The 21,654-nt window shown below is 36.9% G+C and overlaps 1 protein-coding gene across 6 annotated transcripts in view; it reads right to left on the bottom strand.

Annotated features, from left to right (window-relative positions):
• The window catches only part of CEP112 (centrosomal protein 112), a 359,225-nt gene that overhangs the window by 87,606 nt on the left and 249,965 nt on the right, over positions 1 to 21,654 (bottom strand). For all 6 annotated transcript variants that reach the window (XM_045526957.1, XM_045526958.1, XM_045526956.1 and 3 more), the window contains 2 exons: positions 7,556 to 7,618; positions 1,848 to 1,997 (listed from right to left, as the gene is read on the bottom strand). In XM_045526957.1, the coding sequence (XP_045382913.1) occupies positions 1,848 to 1,997; positions 7,556 to 7,618 (213 nt within the window). The remainder of the gene's footprint in view (positions 1 to 1,847; positions 1,998 to 7,555; positions 7,619 to 21,654) is intronic.

The raw sequence follows: 21,654 nt of genomic DNA, 5'->3' as shown, positions 1-21,654 counted from the left end.
TATTATTCTAATTATTTTTTGTGACGTAGTCTGAAAAAAAAGAGCCAAGGCAAGGAATGCTAATGAATCAATTATCTTGGCAACCTGAATTTGGTTAGTAAAAAAAAAGTCATTCACTTTACACATACTCTAAGTAAGTGAATCAAGGCTGAACTATATCTTACTTATACTGTAATTTCAATTCTTTATTTTCAGGTAACATATGGTACTTATGTTTTTTATAACTGTTATATACATATAAACTGCCATGTTTTAAATTCAGTCTTTGTGATTTGGGGCTTTGTTTGCAATTGAGATCAGAATGTTTTTCCCTTTTAATAAGTAAATGAATTGGAAGTGTAGGAATAAATAATTTAAAATATGCAATTATACTAATTATAATTCTTTCAAGATATTTTTTTAATCTTCAAGAAACAATACTAGAACTACATTGTTAGGAGTAATTTATGATTTTCCTTTTTGCTTTTTTTGGGATTTAATTACTTATTTAAAATTTGGAAATTACCTACCACTTGGCATTTGGATCTAAAGTGGAAAAGAAATTCACCTAAAATGAAAATTTTATACAACTAAAACAATTGAAACAAAGCATGCAGTTCATACAAAGTGAAACTGTTATACAGATCAATGGGGCACTTCCTGTGCATTTGTAAATGAACAAAACTTGAAAGATGTTTTTAAATTACCAGAATATGAAAAAGAAACATCTTTTTTTTGGTCTCATAACATACATTGGGGGAAAAAGTTCACAGGTGGAAATATATAGGGGAAATGTCATTAACAAAAAAATAAGTCCTCATCAGTAAAGTGAGGAGGCTGGATGTAGTGGCCTCTGAGGTTTCGTCCACCCCTTAAGGCTTTTTATTCTATCTAGTTTTGTTCAGGCTTAAACGGAACATATAAAAAAGCAACTTACATTAATGCAAACTTTTCCCTAAATTACACAGACTGTCTACAATAGGTTATAGAAAAGGAAGATGGAGAGGTTAGGCAGAAAAAGGCAGCTATAAAACCCCAATTTTTCTTTTCTTTTTCTTTGCTTTGTATGATTACTCTACATGCCTTTAAGTATTGTTATAGCAAAGTAAAGTCACTGAAAAATAATCTTTTGCTGTGAATTCTTAAAGAAATTTTTGTTCTCTTTTAAGCCTTATTTATAAAGGTTTCCAGATGCTTATCCTCATAGATTAAACACAGCATGATGTAGACACTTACAATAACACTCACTGCTATGAAGCCAAGAAAAAACTACTTTGAGATCTAACTGTCTATCATCTAAAGAATTAGGGTCCAGGGAATTTTCTGTTGCTATTAAAGGTGTGATTCTCTGAAGTCATTTGGAAACGACCTAGGTTCTCAGCAGCAACACATCTACCCTGTACTGTGTCAAAGCACATCAAATGTTTGGCATTCCAAACCTCGAATAGGTTTTTTCCCATTATGCAAATACATAATGAAAGGATGTGGGCAAAGAATAGAATGTAAATTGGAAGCTGACTTCTGAATTTAATAGTCAGCAGTACTGGGCTAAAACAGTCATTTTAATTTTAAGAGACAATTCCAAAGTGGTTCTCAAGAGAAAGGACAGGGTATTTTTCAAATATTTGTTCAATGTGAATGGATTGGGCTTGCCAAAAATGACTTTTTATGCTGGCATGCGATCTCTTAGAGGGAAGTCAGCCTGAGTCACTGGATACATCAAAGGTAGAGTCCAGTGAATGGAATTACTGCAGGCTGTGTGAACAAGCCAGATACCTGCATTCATCTGCCCACTGCTGGGATTTCAGCCCTCCTTTTAATTACATTAAAGCAGCTGGTACCACTGGTTACTGAAGTCTTCAGATTACCTTGATTGCTCGGTCATTATCTCTAATCAGCTGCTGCTTCTCATCTTCAAACTTTTGTACAACATCCTGGAGCCGCCTTTCTGCAGCAAGCTGCTGCCGGCTGTTCTCCTCTTTCAGAGAGGAAATGGTTGTCTGAAGTTCTGCTATGATCTAAAATGAAAACAGCATGCTATAACTTCAAATTCTTCAGGGAGAGGCACCTATTTTATATGTATTTATGCTTAACAAAAGAATGGATTTGGCAAAACTCTATTCCACAAGCTAAATATTTTCAATTAACATATCACACACTATTATAATGCATGAAATTCCACACAATAAAAGACTATAATAAAACTATGAATGGTGAACAACTGCTGAACCAAATATACTTGGAAGACATTTCCACTATAGCATTCCACAATATTTACTCATCAGAAGAAAGAACATCTGTGATCTCAAAAATATGAAAAGTGTCAGATTTTATTTTACTGAGAAATATACTTATTAGAATGAGAAAAGCTATTCCACTTTTCATAATACTTTGAACTGTAATAACCAAAGAAAATAATGAACAGAGTTCATTCTTCAAAGTCACTTAATTCTACACAATAAATTTTGGGTATTCACTAACATTTGAGTATTGCGTTAAATACTTTAAGTTCTTATGTCATTTACTACTGTGAAACAAATACTACTATTGCCTATCTTTTATAAAAGAAGAAACAGAGGCATAAAAGGAGGTCAAATATTTCACATTGTTGAAAATGACATCCAACTAAGGAGACAGGCAGGATTTGAAAAACACAGTCAGATCAATCACTGCACTAATTAGTTTCTCTAATCAGCCAACTTTATTTTTCTTTAAACAAGGTTTTGGTATTAAAAAGAAGTTTATACTTCCAAATGAATGTCGCCTTTCTGATATATAGTCACTAAAGTTCATTTTGGTTCAAATAGTGCCACTTCAGAGACTCCTGTAGTATATTCTACATTTGAGAATTGGTTCTCTCTGGGACAGTGTTCCCAACTTTTCAAATTAACCATCTGATGAGGAATTTTTGCATTTAATTGGTCTTCTGAGAGCATTGCCCTTTCCTTTGGTTTGAATGTATCAATTTCCTTTTGAATTCAATAGTGATGACTTTTTAAAAGCAGGAAATAGTTGTTTCTTCTAATAAAAGAAACGTTAGTCCTGGGTTAGAATATATTTCTGTTGGTTCTATGGGAAGTGGCCAGTTGGTGAGAAATATTGGACAAGTTATTTATCTTTACTGAAGCTCAGTTTTTGCAACTTATTTGGTGACAAAACTAGATTACAGCATTATAAGGCAATAAATAGAAACTGTTTAGAGTTAGTTTTTATATTTTGTATTTTCCATAGAAATATTAGTTGTTACTATGGACATACATAATAGCATCTTTATAATAAAATATGGAGTATTTATGCTTTTAAAAGTGAGCCAAGTCACTGTAAAAATCTTAACATTTAGAATTCGTAAATAATCAAATATTAAGACAATTGTGAAATGACCAAATACACAATAGCAATATGTCAATATCATTAAATGCAAACTTGAACCTTCTGCTATGTGTAGAGGTATTCATTTACTGAGAATGAAGTTTTCATCTATTTTCTGAATTTTGATTAAATATTGCTTCCATTGTGGTATCAATTCAATTGACTCTCATAGTTCTTCTGTGAAATAGAAAAGGCTAAGTTCTTACAGTACATGCCAAAAACTGATGCACAGAATAATCAACTCACAGTCCCAGAGGCAGAGGAGCCAGGGGTAAGAAAGAGCCAGATTTCCTTGGCCTAGCATGAAACTTAAGATTGATCTTTCATGAGAAGATAGGGCCAAATAGTAAGTAAAAAATAACTTATGATTTTAATGTTTTAAGCTAAGTAAACAACAGCTTTGTAGAAGAGGTGGGTTTAATTCCATAGAGCGTACATGTGGGTGTATGTGTTTAGTTCTGTGCAATTTTATCACGTGGATATCATGTATCCACAACTTCCATCATACCATATATTTTTAAAGTACAAAGTAATTTTTTAAAAAACCCTAAGACTGAGACTAGCTTGTAACTGACCAAAGACTGAAGATAAAAATATTTTGGGATATTTCAAATGATCACAAGAGCATGAAACAGGGACATCTCTCATTTTCAGAAGATTTAGGACAAAAAAATACATCAAAAAGAAATAAATGCAGGTTTTGGAAGGGACTACAAGTGAAGTACAGGATGTTCTGAGGAGGGCATGCTTGTTTTAGTGTGGAAAATGAAATCTTACATTCTTTGGGGGAATAATGAGTTTCCTTTGGGGGAAATAATGAGATTATCTTTAGAAAGCTATTTTTAAAACCTTTTATGAAGGTAATATAAGGGAGAGAATATCAAAACACTTCAGGTTAAACACCTTGGCTTGATAAATAGACTAACTGGTCGAAAGACTGATAGATTAGATGGATATAGAGAGGTAGCTAAAATACGGATAATTTTTAAAACCAAATTTAACATTTACTTTAAAATTGAGAAATAATCACACTAATAAGATGAACATGCGAGGAACAAAACTCTACTGGTTGTAGACCTAGAGTATAAGAAAATAGACTATTTTCACCTGAGCACAGTCTATATAACTGGCACTCAATAAATATTTAAGTGGTAGAATTATAATTGTGATAAATAAGAAAAAACCATCACCTGGCAAATTATATTTAGATAATTTATCCTTTTCATAGAATGATAATGTAAAAAGTTTCCAAGAAAAATGAAAGCTAATGTATACAATCATATTGAAATCAAAACTTTCTAGGGTTTATTTATTTATTTGTTTATTTATTTTTTTAGAGGTAAGGTCTCGCTTTGCAGTGCAGTGGTATGATCACAGCTCACTGTAACCTTCAACACCTGGGCTCAAGTGATCCTTCTGATTTAGCCTCCTCAGTAGCTAGGACTACAGGTGTGCACCACCATGCCCAGCAAATTTTTTTATATTTTGTAGAGATGGGGGTCTCTCTTGCTATGTTGCCCAGGCTGGTCTTCAACTCCTGGCCTCAACTGATCCTCCCACCTTAGCCTCCCAAGATTAGTGCTAAGATTACTGGTGTGAATCACCACGCCTAGCACAAAACCTTCTAGTTTTGATTAAATCATAATTAAAGTCATAATTAAGAACCATAAAACAAAATGCTACCACTATTAATGTTTGCACTGTATTAACTTCAAGGAAAGAAGTGGATTAGAGCATTTTCATATAGATATTAAAAATTAATATTTTAGGAAACAAAAGTAGAGCTATTTTGGGCTGAAGCTGTAGAAAAAGTCAATCCACAGTCCTGTTTTATAATGTTCATTTTAAAATAATCTGGTATGTTTCTCTGAACTGACTGGCATTGTAGACCAATGTTTCTCAAATGTGAGTTGACAGACGTAATACATATACATATATTTATATACACATAAATACATGTATTCAGAAGTGGGCAAATGAAATATTATCATTGTAAAGTCTCACCCCACCTTTTATGAGAAGGATGGACTTTTATTATGTTATTACACCCTAAGATTTCTTTTTCTTTTTTGCTGTTGCACTGTCCTCTCATTTGTGAAATGATGGTTATATAAGAGTTACTGTTTGGTTTTTCCTTCTCCTTTTCCTTCATGTCTTTACTTGTGAAAATAGTTAGCAACCCCATGCCTCTCCAAACTTTGCAGGGAGATTTTATCAATTCTTGAACACCCAAAACCATAGTATCTGAAGAAATTAATTTCTGCCCCTTCCAGGCCTTTTTTCATTCTTCTCTCTCTCCTTTCCTTTCTCCATTGCAATTTTAGTACTGCTACTATAATAACTAAGTCTGTACTAGGCACTGTACTAAACACATTGTTGGCATTGTTTTACTTAATAGTTAAAACCACCCTATGAAATAAGCACTGCTCTCCCATTTGACAAATGAGGAAATTGAATTCCAAAGAGGGCAGTTAACTTGCTCAAGGTCACAGAAGTGGTAGGGCTGGTATTCAAATCCAGGTCTGTGGATTCCAAAGCTCAGGCTTTCCTCTGAACTAGCTTACATTTAATTTGCTTTATTATCAACTAATCAGGCTTCTTCATACATTCCTTTAGAGAAACTTAAATACTCTTGTTTACACTCTCATTATTTAGGCATTTTTATTGGCTATCTTATATCTCACTCTCGGTCTGCTTCCCTCATTTACCATAAAACAAAATAAGCAGAATATTAAGGTATGCCAATTGGGGATTTTTTTTTTATGCTTTAGTTTAAACATTAACTTTTGGAGTAATAAGATTTATTTTAATTGTAATAATATTTTTCAGTGGATTAAAAAGGATATTTCTCCATGTTCTTTTCTGAAGGAAGAGTTGGGATAATGGCAATCAAGGCATAATTATCATCTCTTATATAAACATATACGACTCTTTGCTTTGACAGAGACTTTTTGCTTTCCTAATGGAGTGTGAATTATATAATATGCACATTTTAGAAATAATTATAGAATTGAAGAAACTTCATGATAACCATCACCAGAGTCTTGCCATATTAAAAATGTAAGGGTTTGGGCCAGGCTGGTAGTATCAAGGTTAAGAACTTCTACTTTGAAGTCAGATCCAGGTTGGGCCCTGGCTTAGTCATTTACTAACTTGTGTGATCTCGTCTCTCTGAGTCTCAATTTTCTCAACTGGAAAAATGGGGCCAATAACAGTTTCTAACACCAGTTATTGTGAATGAAGACTGAATGAGTCAATATGGCTATTGCCCCATAAATGTTAGATATTATTATTGTTTTGTTGTTGTTACTACTATTATGTGGTATTATGTAGTAGGATGATACATGAATTCCAGTTTACTACCACATATCACTATATACATATAAAAATACTAAGATAAGCTGATTTTAAAAATTATTAGATATGAGGCCCTTAAAATTAAATGCCTTAATTTAGCAATCTGCAAAATGAAGACAAGTAGTATTTATTTGTTCTAGAATTACTCATACAACTAAGGAATGCTTGGGATTCCCTAAATGACACTATTGAATATCATTATAACAACTTATGCAGCAAAAGTACTCCGAGCATCATATTTCAAGTAGAGACAAGCATTCACTTATTGGTCTTTCTTACCCTAAAACTACTATAGTAACTATAAACAGCAAGATAAGGATGTAGGAATTTATAATCCTCTTTTTCCCAAATGGAGTCAACAGTTGAGTTGCTGTTTTAACCTAGAATTATTTGCCAATCTGAGTTTTGTTTCAAGCAGCTTTTAGGTGCAGCAAAATGAAATATTGCAAAAAAGCACAGATGGTATCAAACTGCTCACATCACAAATGTAGGTGTGTATCTCCTGCCCTTGTGAAACATATTTCAGCCTGGGCTTGTTCAAGTGTACAAGCTGGTTTTACAACATCTGAGTGTGTGGTGTGTATGCATGTGCGTGTGTGTGTGTGTGTGTGTGTGTGTGTGTGTGTGTGTGTGTTGGTTCAAATGATTCAAGATGCCTAATTTTTCTTGATTTTTAGTAACACAAATATTAAAAGTATATACTATTTATTTTATACCCATCAAAAATATGATACTAATCCATAAAAAACTGAAAAGAATTAAGTTTAACTCTAAAGTACAAAAGCTTTTATGTATAGGTTTTATTTTTGTTTTGGTTTTACCTTGTTTTGTTTCTTTTAGTGTTGCTTACCTGTGAAGATTTGGCAAGCTTCTGAGTATATTCCTTCTCAATCTGCTTCAGCCTGCTGTTAGCCTGCAAAACACACGAACATGAGCACACACACAGTGACCTGTGAGCTTGGTATCTCTTCCACATGCCTATCACCAGGCAGCTGGGATGCCTGCCAGCTGCACCGCCCTTCTGGGGCAGCCAGAAAACCACAGGGCTTGTCTTTGATCTAAAGCCAACTATTCATCACTTAAAAAGCAAAAAAAAAAAAAAAAAAGATCTCTTCTGCCAATTATTAGACAAACATAAGACTTCTGTGGATAGAAAGAGAAAGGGAGAAGGAGAGACAGAAATAGGCACAACAAAAGTGTGAAGGTTCAGAAGGTAAAATAAGGGAAAGGGAGAAGAAACAAAGCAGAGGGAAACAAAAAGAAAGAGGGAAGAGGGAATTGGAGGGGGAAAAGAAGAGGTAAATTTATACTCTTTCACCTTAGTTTAAAAATAAAGGAAATAGATGCTCCTGGACAAAGGCAGGCATGAGATTTTTAGATTCACTGAGCAAACAGTTGAGTCCCCCACTCTGCCTACCATACAAGAGCTATTTTTTTTTTTTTTTTTTTTGAGACAGAGTCTCATTCTGTTGCCCGGGCTAGAGTGAGTGCCGTGGCATCAGCCTAGCTCACAGCATCCTCAAACTCCTGGGCTTAAGCGATCCTCCTGCCTCAGCCTCCCGAGTAGCTGGGACTACATGCATGCGCCACCATGCCTGGCTAATTTTTTCTGTATATATTTTTAGTTGTCCATATAATTTTCTTGCTATTTTTTTTTTAGTAGAGACGGGGTCTTGCTCTTGCTCAGGTTGGTCTCGAACTCCTGACCTCGAGCGATCCGCCCGCCTCGGCCTCCCAGAGTGCTAGGATTACAGGCGTGAGCCACCGCGCCCGGCCAAGAGCTATTTTTTGAAGTGATAAATATACCGAACTAACTCAAACCACTTTTATGTCCTGAACAACTAGAGTGGCCTTTCCAGAACAAGTCCACATTGCTTAGAGCTTGATTATCTCCTCTGCCACTCAAGTCCAGCTCTTTGTATGTCACCTGCTTTCCGCTCTCTGGAGGCTTTGGGGATCTTCACTTTATCCTTAGTGTTCAAAAATGTCACAGTGACATGCCTTAGACTGGGCCTTCTCCCCATCATACATGCGGGCACCAAGGAGGCCCTTTCAATCTGAGCTTATGTCCTTCGTTTCTGGGAAAATTTTGATTATTATTCTTAGGAAGAACTTCCTCTCCGTCACTCTGTCTGTCTGTCTCTCTCTTTCTGCAACTCTGATTGTTGTACTTCTCAGTTTTATCATCTTTTTCTTGCTGTTTCTATTTTTCATTTCTTTGTTCTTTTGATTATTCTTAGAGTTTTCCCCAATTCTTACTTTAAAACTTTCTATTCTGCCATCATATTCATAATTTCCAAGAGTTCCTTTTTGTTCTCTTAACAGCATCATCACTACCCCCTTTTTACAGATAAGGAAACTGAAGCACAGAGAGGTTAAGTAACTTGCCCAATATCATACAGGTAGGAAGTGACGGAGCCAGGACTCAAACCCACACAGTCTGGCTGCAGAGTGCAGGTGCTTCATCAGCTAGCGCACCTCTTGCAACGCCTTGCAGCATAGCCCTGCTTTCTCCTGAGGCCAGTAATTTCATGTCACTATCTATCTATGTCTACCTAGCATCTGTCTGTCACTGATCTCTTTATATGTCTGTAACTATCTATCCACATATAGCTCTAATTTTTTCCTGCTCACTAGAGTGTGTTTTTCTGAGTTCCCTTTATTTATTTACTTTTGCCAGTCTGTTTTGGTCTTTGTCTTTCACTTTGAACACTTTCCTCAAATGTCTGGTGATCTTTGGTATCCTTTCTTATTTAAAGTGAGGCTTCTAACGCTGAGCAGCAGCAGCTTGGGTGCTTATGGGTTTGTGGGTGGGTAGACATCCCTTCAGGGTTTACAGAGAGGCCTGCACTCTCCTGTGCCAGGATCTGACTGGACTTTGCTCTGGGACCAGTCTGCCCAGAGCTGCCTCCTCCAGTTTACTGTCAGGCAGCACAGATCCAGCTGCTGAGATTTCAAAGGGGCATCTCGGAGTTCAGGATGGCGACTTTCACATAAGCCTATTTCCTATCTGCCTTTAACTATACCTGAGTCCCCTCTCTCATCCCATCTCTCCAGACAGCACACTAGGGGTGGGGGAGGCCGCAGTCTTGGGATAAAATCTGGGTCATCTGACTGCTCCCCATGCAAACTTCCAACCAACCCTCCTGTTCTTGGCTCCACCCCATGCCCTGTCTCTCTGATTCCTGAGTCTTTCTAAAGTTCTGCTACAGGAAACATCTTGCTGCTTCTAATTGGCATTCTCCAAGCCTCTTTTCCCCCAGAAACTGGTTTTTGGTACTTTCAGTTCTGCTAAGCCCATTACAGGTCCAGCCCCTTCTCAGGCTCTCAAACGCTATTGATTTCTTATGTGTTCTGTTGTCTCCCCTCTCGTTCTCTCTGCAAAAATTGTAGTATAAAAATATTCATGCCTGCGTCCCATCCCCAGAGGTTCTGATTTAATTCATCCGGGGTATGGCCTAGGTACTAGGATTTTAAAAATTTATGCTCTATTAAAATATTCAGCCAAGGTTAAAAACCACTGATTCATGCCTTTGTCAATTTCATTACTTTCATTTTGATGGGACTTCCTCAGGGAGTAGAGACAAACAGGTGAGTTCTGTCCACTATGTTTAATTGGCAGCAAATGATTTCTTTATTTGTATATCACAAATGCGATGAGAAAGCAATTCTGTGCTTTCAACCCACTCTGGACATACCTCTTTTGCAGCACTAAGGCTGAATTGGTAATTGCTGGTTAGCCTGTCTCTCTCTCCCAGATTGTGAAATTCCAGAAGGCAGGTCCTAGTCCCTAACATAGTGCTTGGGGCATCAGTGTGCACTTAATGAATGAACAGATACCATATAAACCCTTTTCCTTTTCTGTTACCCCAGTCCAACCTCTGAAATTATCCTTTCATAAGCATATGTTTTATGGACTTAAGTTCAAAAGCAATTCTTTAGAGTTTATTCCATAAATATCTTTGTATCTACAATTCCATTGAGTACAGAAATAGTTTTGTTTTTCCCAGAATAGAGAGGGCATGTGAATATTGCTATTTTTCTAAGCCATCAGTCTGTATTCCAGCTCTATAATTAATAAGGCCACTCTCCATTATAGAATTAGGGCCTCTCTGAACGTCTTGAGGTTTATTTGTTTCACATTCTGTCATCATTATTTATCACGAAATGCTTGATAAAGCATTTGTTACTTTTTAAATAAACATTTATAGAGCTCATACCATGTGCCAGGCACACATTATGAGTGCTTTAAAAATATTTACCCACTAGAAAGTCTAAAAATTAATTATAGTGTCATAAAGATTAAGATAACTTTTACCTAAAAAAGTTAGAGTCAGAGACGCTGGTTCATGTAGGAAAGCCTGTATCTTGGTTGCAGTTACTCTTCAAGAGCTTGTGGCTGGCAGGCCCCAAAATCTTACAAACCCATTTAAGTTCCCTTATTTATTTATTTTTTGAGACAGAGTCTTGTTCTGGTGCCCGGGCTAGAGTGCCGTGGCGTGAGCCTAGCTCACAGCAACCTCAAACTCCTGGGATCAAGCAATCCTACTGCCTCAGCCTCTTGAGTAGCTGGAACTACAGGCATGCGCCACCATACCTGGCTAATTTTTTCTATATATTTTTAGTTGTCCAGATAATTTCCTTCTATTTTTTTTAGTAGAGATGGGGTCTCGGTCTTGCTCAGGCTGGTCTTGAACTCCTGAACTCAAACAATCTACCCGCCTCAGCCTCCCAGAGTGCTAGGATTACAGGTGTGAGCCACTGCGCCTGGCCTTAAGTTCCCTTATGACTAAGCATCCATATCATTCATTCATTCTGGGCACCCAGGACTATAGCAGTTAACAAAACAGACAAGAATCTCTCTATATTTTTATGCAACTTCTATCCCAGAGAGTAAACAAAATAACATTTAAAAGTTCTATTTTAGATGGTACAAATGACAAGAAGAAAGATAAAGCAGGAAAGGAAGATGGAAAGTGATGAAAGATTGGAGGTATTTTATAATTTTAAAAATATGGAAGTTAGGGAAGGCCTCCCTGAAAGGGTGATGTCTGAACAAAAACCTGCAGGAGATGAGGGAACCATGGTGAACTCTAGGGAAAGAGCACTCCAAGCAGCAGAAAGAGCCAGTGCAAAGGCCCTGGGGTATGTATAGCATGTAGAAGACACAATGAAAGGCCAGTGTGGTTGGATCAGCAGGCAATATCTCCCTTAGAAAAGACAAGGGCTATGAGAGAACAAGGGCCCAATCCTGCATGGTGTTGCACATGACTGTAAGGAATCTGGCTTTTAATATGAGTGAAATGGAGAGCCCCTAAAGGGTTTTCAGTACAGAAGAAATATATAACTCGACTTAAATATTAATAAAATCACCCCAGCTTTTGTTTGGGGCAAGAATGAAGCACAGAAGCCAGTTGGGAGGCTACCGCCAATAATCCAGGATGTCAACAGAGGAGGTGGTGAGAAGTGATCAGATTCTGAGAAAAATTTGAAAGTAGAACCAATTTCACATACTGCATGATAGAAGAAATGAGTCAAAGATGACTTCAAGATTTTTGTCCTAAGCAACTAGAAGAATAAGGTTGTCATTACCTGACATGTGAAAAACTATGGGTGGATAGGTTTTGGGGGAGAAGATCAAGAGATCAGTTTTGGACCTATTAAGCTTGGAGATGCCTATTAGACATCCAGTGTTGAAATGAATATTTGGGTATTCAAGACTTGAGTTTGTGGTTTGAAGTCTAAGTTAAAAGTACAAATTCAGAAGTTATACTTGATCTCAAGACATCGAGTGTATATAAAAAAGAAGAGGCCTAAGTATATTCAGCCCTGGGTCTGCAAATGTTAGGAGGCTGTGGAAATGAAGGAATAAGCAGACAGAAGCAAGAGCCAGAGAGATAAGAAATCAGGATAATATGGAATCCTGAGCCAAGTGGAGAAGTGGTCCAAGGACTAGTCAGCTGTGTAAAATGCTACAGAGAAGTCATATAAAGTGAGGACTGAGAATTGATCACATAGGTTTGGCAACATGGAAGTCATTGGCGATATGTATAAAAGAAATTTTGGTTTAGTGGGAGAGATGAAAGCTGGATTACAGGGGGTTCAAGGAATAAGGAGAGGAAAGGCAATGGAGTAGAATACAGACAATTGGCTCAGAATTTTGTTACAAAGGGGAGGAGAGAAATGGGGTGGAAGCTGCAGCGGGTGGAAGTGGGTGAATAGAGGACTGATTTGTTTTGTTTTGGTTTTTGGTAAGATGGGAAAATGAACAGCATGTAGGCTGAAGAGAAAGACCTATCAGTAGAGAAGAAAAAACAGAGGATGCCAGTTGGAAAGAGTGTGGCAGGTCTGCTTCTGAGTAGATGAAATTGTAGAGCCACCATGCAGCTTCTTTAGCTGGGATCAATGTTAGTGATGACTGTGAATGCCTCAGGGGCCTACACTGTAAGGGTCTGGAGCAGCAGTGACAGCAGCATGTACTGTTAAGAGTTCCCAAGAGCAAGGGCTTTTGGGGTCCTCCTATTCATGTGTTCCCCACAATGGGGAGTCTTAGTCAAGTGTATCCCTCTTGCGGTGGGTTCTACCTTGGCCCACAAGCAGCCACAGTGGTGCTGGGGCTTTTGTAAGTTTTGCCTCCAAGATCTTGACTGTATTTCCACAGTGAATATTATAAATCTTTTGAAATATTTTTGTCATATTGTAGGTCTCTTGAAATTACCCAGTCAGAGGAAAAAACAATGAAAAAGAGTGAGGACAGCCTACAGGACTTATGGAACACTATTAAGCAAACATCTGCATTTTGAGACAGAAATTATTTCATAGGATAGAAAGCTTGCTTATTCACTAAAATAATTACCAAAAACTTCTAAGTCTTGTGAGAGAGATGGACATACAGATCCATAAAGTTCCAAGGTTTCCAAACAGATTCAACCCAAAGAGGTCCTCTCTGAGACACATTATAATCAAATTGTCAAAAATCAAAGAGAAAATTTTAAAAGTAGCAAGAGAAGTGTCAAGTCACATATAAGGGAATCCCCATTAGACTACCAGTGGATTTCTCAGTAGAAACCTTGCAGGTCAGGAAAGAATGAAATGATATATTCAAAGTGTTGAAAGAAATGGCCAGTGAAGAACACTATACCCAGCAAAGATGTCATTCAAGCATGAAGGAGAAATAAAGTCATTTCCAGATACATCAAACTTAAGAAAATTCACTACCACTATACCTATCTTATAAGAAATGCTTCAAGGAGTTCTTCAAGTGTAAATGAAAGGACACTAAATTACTAACATGAAAATATATGAAAGGATGAAATTCACTAGTAAAGATAAATATATAGTCATATCCAGACTACTCCAATACTGTTATGGTGTTCTGTAAGTCATACATCTATCTAGTAGAAGGTTAAAAGTCAAAACAGTAAAATATAATTGTAGCTACAATAAGCTGTTAAGGAGCATATAATATAAAAAGATAAAAATTGTGACACCAAAAATATAAATTATGAGTGGAGAGTAAATGTTTAGAGTTTTTGTATGTGACTGAAATTAAGTTGCTATCAATGTAAAATAGTCTATTATAAGAGTTTTTTTGTAAGTCCCCAACCACAAAGCAAAACACTATAGCAGATACACAAACAATAAAAGGAAAGGAATAAAAACTTAGCACTATAATCACTAAATCACAAAGGTAAACAGCAAGAGAGGAAGAAAGGAATAAAGGATCTACAAAACAACCATAAAACATTAAAAAAATGGCAGTAGTAAGTCCTTACATGTCAGTAATTACTTTGAATATAAATATATATTAAATTCTCCAATCAAAAGACATAGCATGGCTTTATGAATAAAAAAAAACCCACCAAGATTCAACTCTATGTTGCCTACAAGAGATTCAAGTTAGTCTTAAGGACACACACAGGCTGAAAGTGAAAGAATGGAAGAAGATATTCCATGCAAATAGTAAAGAAGAACAGGGATGGCTATATTTATAAAATAGACCTCAAGTCAAAAATGACTATAAGTGACAAAGAAGGTCACTATTTAATGAAAAAGAGGATAATTCATGAAGAAGACATAACAAGTAAATATGTAAATATATTTGCACCCAATACCAGAACATACAAATATATAAAGTGAATATTAATGGATATGAAGGGAAAATAAATAGCAATACAATAATAGTGGGAGACTTCAATATGCTACTATCAAAAATGGACAGATCAGCAAAACAGAAAATTAATAAGACCAAATGGATCTAACAGATATATACAGAACTTTCCATACAATAGCAGCAAAATACACATTCTTCTCTGTGCACATGGAACATTCTAGATCAACAACTATAAAAAACAACAATGAAGAAGCATATTTAATAAGCCAGTAATAGAAATAAAATGGAATATTAAAAAGTACTTAATTAATCCAATAAAGGGTAGGAAAAGGGGAAAAAGAAAAGATGAGACAAATAGAAAACTAATAGCAAAATGGTAGATTAAAACCTAACAATATCAATAACTATGTTAAATATAAATGGTCTAAAAATTCCAAATAATTGACAAAGATTTTTAGACTGGATTTTGAAATAATGTATAACTACATGGTGTTTCCAAGATAAACACTTAAAAATATTTTGTGAAAATGTTAAAATTGAAAGGATAAAAAAAGATGTCATGCCAACTATAATCATAAGAAAAGTGGAATGAATATACTAATATCAAACAAGGTAGATTTCAGAAGAAAGAAGCTAGGCAGAGAGTAAGGAGGGCATTTTATAATGATAAAATTTAATTCATAAAAATGATATAACAACAAATATATATGCACTTAATTTTAAGATATTCAAAATACATGAAGCAAAAGCTGACAGAAATGAAAGAATAAATTGGCAAATTCACAAATTACAATTGAGGGTAATTCCATACTCCTTTTTCAGTAACTGACAGAACAAGTAGGTCAAACATTAGTGAGGATATAGATGATTCCAAAATTGTTGTCAACCAACTTGACCATTAATCAAGATAGACCATATTCTGTGCCATGAAACAAATTTCAATAAATTTAAAATGGATTGATCTCATACAAGAGTACATGCAATGAAATTAGACTACAATGAAATTAAATTAGAAATCCATAACAGAAATGTATCTGATATTCTCCAAGTATTTGGCAAATAAAAGATAGACATATAATAATCTGAGTCAAAGAAGAAATCACAAAGGAAATAAGAAAATATTTTGAATTGAATGAAAATTAAAGCATATATTTGTAGAATGCAGCTAAGTCAGTGCTTAGAGGAAATTTTTAGCTTTGAATTCTTCTATCAGCAAAGAAGGAAGTTCTAAAATAAGTGGTATAAGCTTTCAACTGAAAATGCTTATGAAAGAGAAGCAAATTAAAGACAAAGTAAGTAAAAGGAAGAAAATAACAAATATAAGAGTAGAAATCAATGACATAGAAAACAAAAATAACAGAGAAAAATTAATGAAACCAAATGCTGGTTCTTTAAGAAGAAAAATTAATAAATTTCTAGATAAATTAATCAGAAAAAGATGACACAAATTACCAACATCAGTAATGAGAGAGAGGATATATCAGACTCTATAGACATTAATAGGGTAATAAGAAAATATTATAAATATCATATTTATAAATGTTTGGTAATTTATATAAAATGGATAAATCTCATAAATGATACAAATTACCAAAAGTGACTCAAGAAATAGAAAACTCAAAGAACCTTATACCTATTACATACAAATATACCCCTATATCCAGGCCCAGGTGGTTTCACTAGTGAATTTTATCAGTCATCTAAGGAAGAGTAATACCAACTCCACATAAACTTTTGCAGAAAATAGAGTGGGCAGAAATTATATCACAGTAACTGGTTACAGGAGCAACACTCCTCCACCAAAGCATGGATTCTACTTCTCTTACCACTATCAACGGCCTTGCAGCATTAGATTTCCCCAGGCCCCCTTCCTTTCACAGCACCAGTATTTTCTCCTACATTGACATGTTTCCATGTGATCATAAAAAGGCTAGTTTTTCTCCTACATACACACATAATCCGCCCCCCCAACGCAGCCTTTTCTGAAATCCTGAAAGATGCGTGTGTACCATGTTAGTTTCACAAACATTTACTTTAAGTACCTCCTCAGTGTTAGGCACTGTACGCTTATAGAAGTAAAAGATTTAATTCAGTTGGGGAGGAGACAGATGAGTGAATAAATAAAATACTGCATAATAAGTGCCATGAAAGAGATATGCACAGGGTGTTATTAACGAAAAAATATGAGGTACCTTACATCAGAGAAGCCTTCTGCAAGGAGGTGAATATTAAAGGATAATGATGATAATGATGATCATGATGATGATGATGATTGCAACAACAACAAAACAACTATCATTTATTTTTCTGTTTCTCTATTGACACATATTGCTTAAATGCTTCACACACATTAACAGATCTAAACCTCTCAAAAACTGTGAGGGAGGCACTATTATTACTCTCACTGAAACTGAGAGAGAAGTTAAGCAACTTGTCTAAGGTTACACAGCTAGGAATGGATAGGAGTCAACTGATTGAACAAAAGAGGAGAAAGGCTCAGATGACAGGAGGGACCTCTGCAAAGGTCCAGAGCTTGAAGAAGCACGGCAGGTAGATCTGAGGCTCTGGGGTTTCTTTCCTTCCTTCACAGGCACATTTCTGGAAAGGTAATCTCTACCCTCTGCCTTCATTTTCATTTCCTTAGTAGTTCAAAAAATATTCACTGAGTTCCTTGGTGACTCCCTATTCTTTGCTTAATGACCTGAAATTTGACCCTGTCCCCTCTATTCAACTTGTCAACAACCTTTTTACTACTGTAATGAGGTCATTTTTATAACATTCATTTACTTCTGATTCTATAAGTAAATTCAGATTGTGGTGATGGTTATAAATTTGTTTTTAAAAATCATTGAACTGTATATTTAAAACAAGAATTTTTTGGGTATGTAACTTACACTTCAATATAGCTGTTTTTTTTTTTAAAAAAATATATGCTCATTGCAGAAAAACCAAGAAATAAAAAGAAATATATTTGGTGAATATCACCTGTAATATATCACTCGGTGTAACAATGTTAACATTTTAGTGATTTTTCTATATACTATATTTTTGCAAGTAGCTGGATATTTCTGAAGTCTTAAACTTGGTACTTTTTTCACTCAGCCCTGCCCGCCTGGCATATTCTATAACACCTTCCCTGCCTCACAGAAAAGGACGACACGGTAGAAGTACAGAGAAAATAAAGGAGTCAATTTTTGGCTTTTAACAATAACCTGGGTGACTAGACTGTGGCATAAAAGCATATCAGAGTCAGTTTTACCCTCCCCGCTTCCCCGTTCCCACTACCTCTCCACCCCCAGATGAGGAAAGACTCCCCAAGTGGGGGTGGGCGGGCCTGGGGCAGAGTCTGAGGTGGTGAAAGGAAATGTTTATCTGTGGGTTTGTTCCCCAGAAAAGGCCCTCTTTCTTGCCCTGCCTTCTGGGCTAAGCCTGGGAGAAGGGGAAGCATAGAAGCCCCACAGAGCGGTTCCTCTGAGAGCAGGACGGCCCAGGCTGTGGGCCCTAGAGCTCGCGGCCACACTGGCACGCTGCAGAGGAGATGCAGGAGTGGCGGTGTGTGCGTGTCCATGCAGGCCAGCAAGGCTGCTGCACCTTTTCCTGTGAGCTCACCCCTCTCCCTGACCATAGACAGGAAGAATAAGAAATTGCCTCGGTGTCTGAGAGCAACATGGGCATAGCAAAGAAATATCCAGCTACATCCCAGGTTTGAAGGGCTTTCAAAGAGCTTCCTCAAGGGATGATGGAGACGTGACCTATATTGGCAACCAAAGATCAGCTGGGACACAGATGTCGCCGTGGATGCCTAAGTGCTTAGGTGATGGGGGCATCAGAGGCCCCACCTTGTCCACCACACCAGGCAGGATAGAGCCGCTGGGACACACATGCCATCCTGGGCAAGTGGGCAGTGCCTGAGGTCTGAGGTAATGGAGGATAAGACCTGAAGCAATAGCAAGCCTACTCAGGCCGAAGGAGAGAGACGGAGACGACTGGGCCGACCCTGGACAGGATCCAGCCTTGTCATCACTGTGGAGCCTGGATGAGGAAGCAGAAGACGACAGAGCCATGCAGAAGTGGCACATGGGGACTCTGCTCCCCAGCAAGCATGGCCCAGGCAACCTGCCCACTCAGATCAGTGCTGCCTCCACACGAGGAGCAAGGGGGCTGAGAGGAGAGATGGGCAGGAAAACAAAAACATTTTTATCAGTTTCTCCCACTCTGCATTATATCATCAACATTTTCCCATATAATTAAAATTATTTCAAAACCTAATTTTCAAAAGCTCAGTATTTCATCATATGGCTTGAGAATTTAAAAAAAAGTTCTCACAAATCCAGGAAAAAACTGATTGTTCTGTAGCCACAGTAACAAGTAGCCATCAGAACTGGTTTTAAACCTGTTCAGTTAATCAACGACAACTCGCTTTGGTGAACACACTTTTGCAATCAGTCAAGAAGTGTGAGCGCCTCACTTCTGAAAGGTAGCTAATCAGAGATGGACTGACTCCAACCAACAAACCTCTGAGGGCCAATAAATCAGTGACAGTCCCACATAGGTCACCACGCTTCTGCTTCATGATGGCAAGCCATGCCTTTGAAAGTTCTCCCACCGCCACCTGTACTCCACCGCAAAGCCCTACAGGAGATCAACAGTGTGTTCTGTTCAGAAGACTATGCCTGACTGGCACAGTTGCCCTTTATTATAGTAAGCAATGAATTCAGCTTTCTCTTTTTTATTTGAGATACTGACAAGATATAGTATGACTTATTGAATCATTCCTCTATTTCTGGATATTTAGATTATTTCCAATACTTTATCATTATAAATAAAACTGTGGTATATAACTGTATACAAAAATGTTTCATTGCACCACTGATTATATTTTTAAGATAAATTTCAGACACATGATTGGCTGAGGTGCCTATTATACTACATACTTGAAAGAATTATTTTAACACAATCTTTGCCAATGTAAGAAGAATTTGTATTTCTTTATTTGTGAGAATAAATATGCTAGTTGTTTCCATAATACCTATTCCCCTCTTCTTCCACAGGAATAAAATTTTTGGTTGAGCATCTGCGGTGCACTATAAAGACTACGTTTCCCAGCTCCTTTGCAGATGAGTGGGCCATGCAACCAAGTCCTGCCCACGTAGGTGACACATAAGTGGAGGCGTGGTGTAGCAGCTTCTGGGAGCTTCCTTTAGAGGCAGTACGTATGTGAACTTTAATTCTTCTTTGTCCACTTTCCATCCCTCATCCTGATACCTAGGCCCCTTTGATGCTACCTGGGACCACAAAGATGAGAGCTACACCAGTGTGATGGGACAGTGGCAAGCTAGATAATAACCTGGATGGCCAAGCTCGTATTTTATGTGTGAGAGAAATAAACTACCTTGTTTAAGCCACTATTTTGGGGTTTTTCCATGTGACTCACTGTGATTCTAATCCTAACAAATACACCTCTATTTACAGGCCATATTTCCTGACTCTCTGTTCTGAGTATTCGTCTGCCTACTGACCACTTCCATCTAAGCTGTCACCCTAACAACATTAAAATTTACCATCTCTACAGTTCTACATACTTGGAAGAAGGCACTGTGCTATAGTCACTTATCATCCCTCCATCCCCACCCCACACCAAGGTCACTGTCAAGTGCTTTTTAAATAGTAGGTGCTCAACAAGTGTTTGGTGGTTGTTCTCCTCCCCTTCATGAAGATTCTTAATCTGGAGCCATGGATAGCCTTTAAAAGTCCATGAAACTACCCCCACCCCCAAAAAAATTTTATGCAAAGTTTTAGATATACTGTATTGTTTCTGGAATAGAATCTAAATATTTCAACATATTTTCAAAGGACTAAATGACTCAAAGAAGTTTGAGTGGCATTGTCCCTATGGCACACTGGAACCACAATTCTACCTCCCCCATGGGTTTAAAACCATTACTGTTTCTTCAGTTTATTGGTCCATAACATTTCCACTGCTTTACCCAATTCATTTCTTTCTCAATCTCATGTCGACAATATTCTCCTGACTCGTCTCCCTGCCTCCATATTTAGCCAATCTCTACTCTTCCCTGGATCACTGTTGGTGACTGTCCTACTGAAGAATCTTGCTTACCAAGTCCACACTCCTTGGCCTGGTACTCAAGGCCATCAGTGATATGGAGCCCACATCTCTTTTCTGCTTCAAAAAATCCTCCAACACTGCCTTTACCCTGCTAGGACATAAATTCCTCAAAGACAGGAGTCTTTGTCTATTCCGTTCACAGATATATCCCAATGCCAACACAGAACACAACCAATAACTGTTGAATGAATAAACATTTTCTAATATGCATTAATGGAATTTTCCAGACTACTTTTTGCAGTTTCTGTCCCTCTGCCATAACGTTTTTCTCTAATCCTACCAATGTACCATGACCAGTTCAAATGCTAACATTGTTTTCTTTGCTCATATCCCTTAGAAGTGATTTATTTTTTGTCCTTCAATATTTAGAGTCTTGGTAATATGCATGGGTGTTCTACAGTGTTTAAAAAATGTGTCTTATCTTTCCTAATAGGTTATGAACAGAGCTCATGGCTTTGGAATCATTGCTTTGCCTTTAGTATTGGCTTGGAAATTATTTAGTGAATCAATGAAAAAGAAGTACATATGGGCTGAATTGGTAAGTTTTTTTCATAGCTTTTGGAGAAAAAGATAGCTTTCTATTTCTTCGTTTCCATTTAGCATATTAAACGTAAGGTAGAGGCAAGAGGTAGAAGTGGAAAAGTTTATGAATATATATAAAATATACTTTAGAGTATATGAGAAGATGAAAGAGAATTTGGGGTAAAAT

The sequence above is a fragment of the Lemur catta genome, chromosome 15 (assembly GCF_020740605.2).
Source record: "Lemur catta isolate mLemCat1 chromosome 15, mLemCat1.pri, whole genome shotgun sequence".
Classification (NCBI taxonomy): Eukaryota; Metazoa; Chordata; class Mammalia; order Primates; family Lemuridae; genus Lemur; species Lemur catta.
Note: the sequence above shows the minus strand (reverse complement) of the source record. Positions and strands in the feature narration are given on the sequence as shown.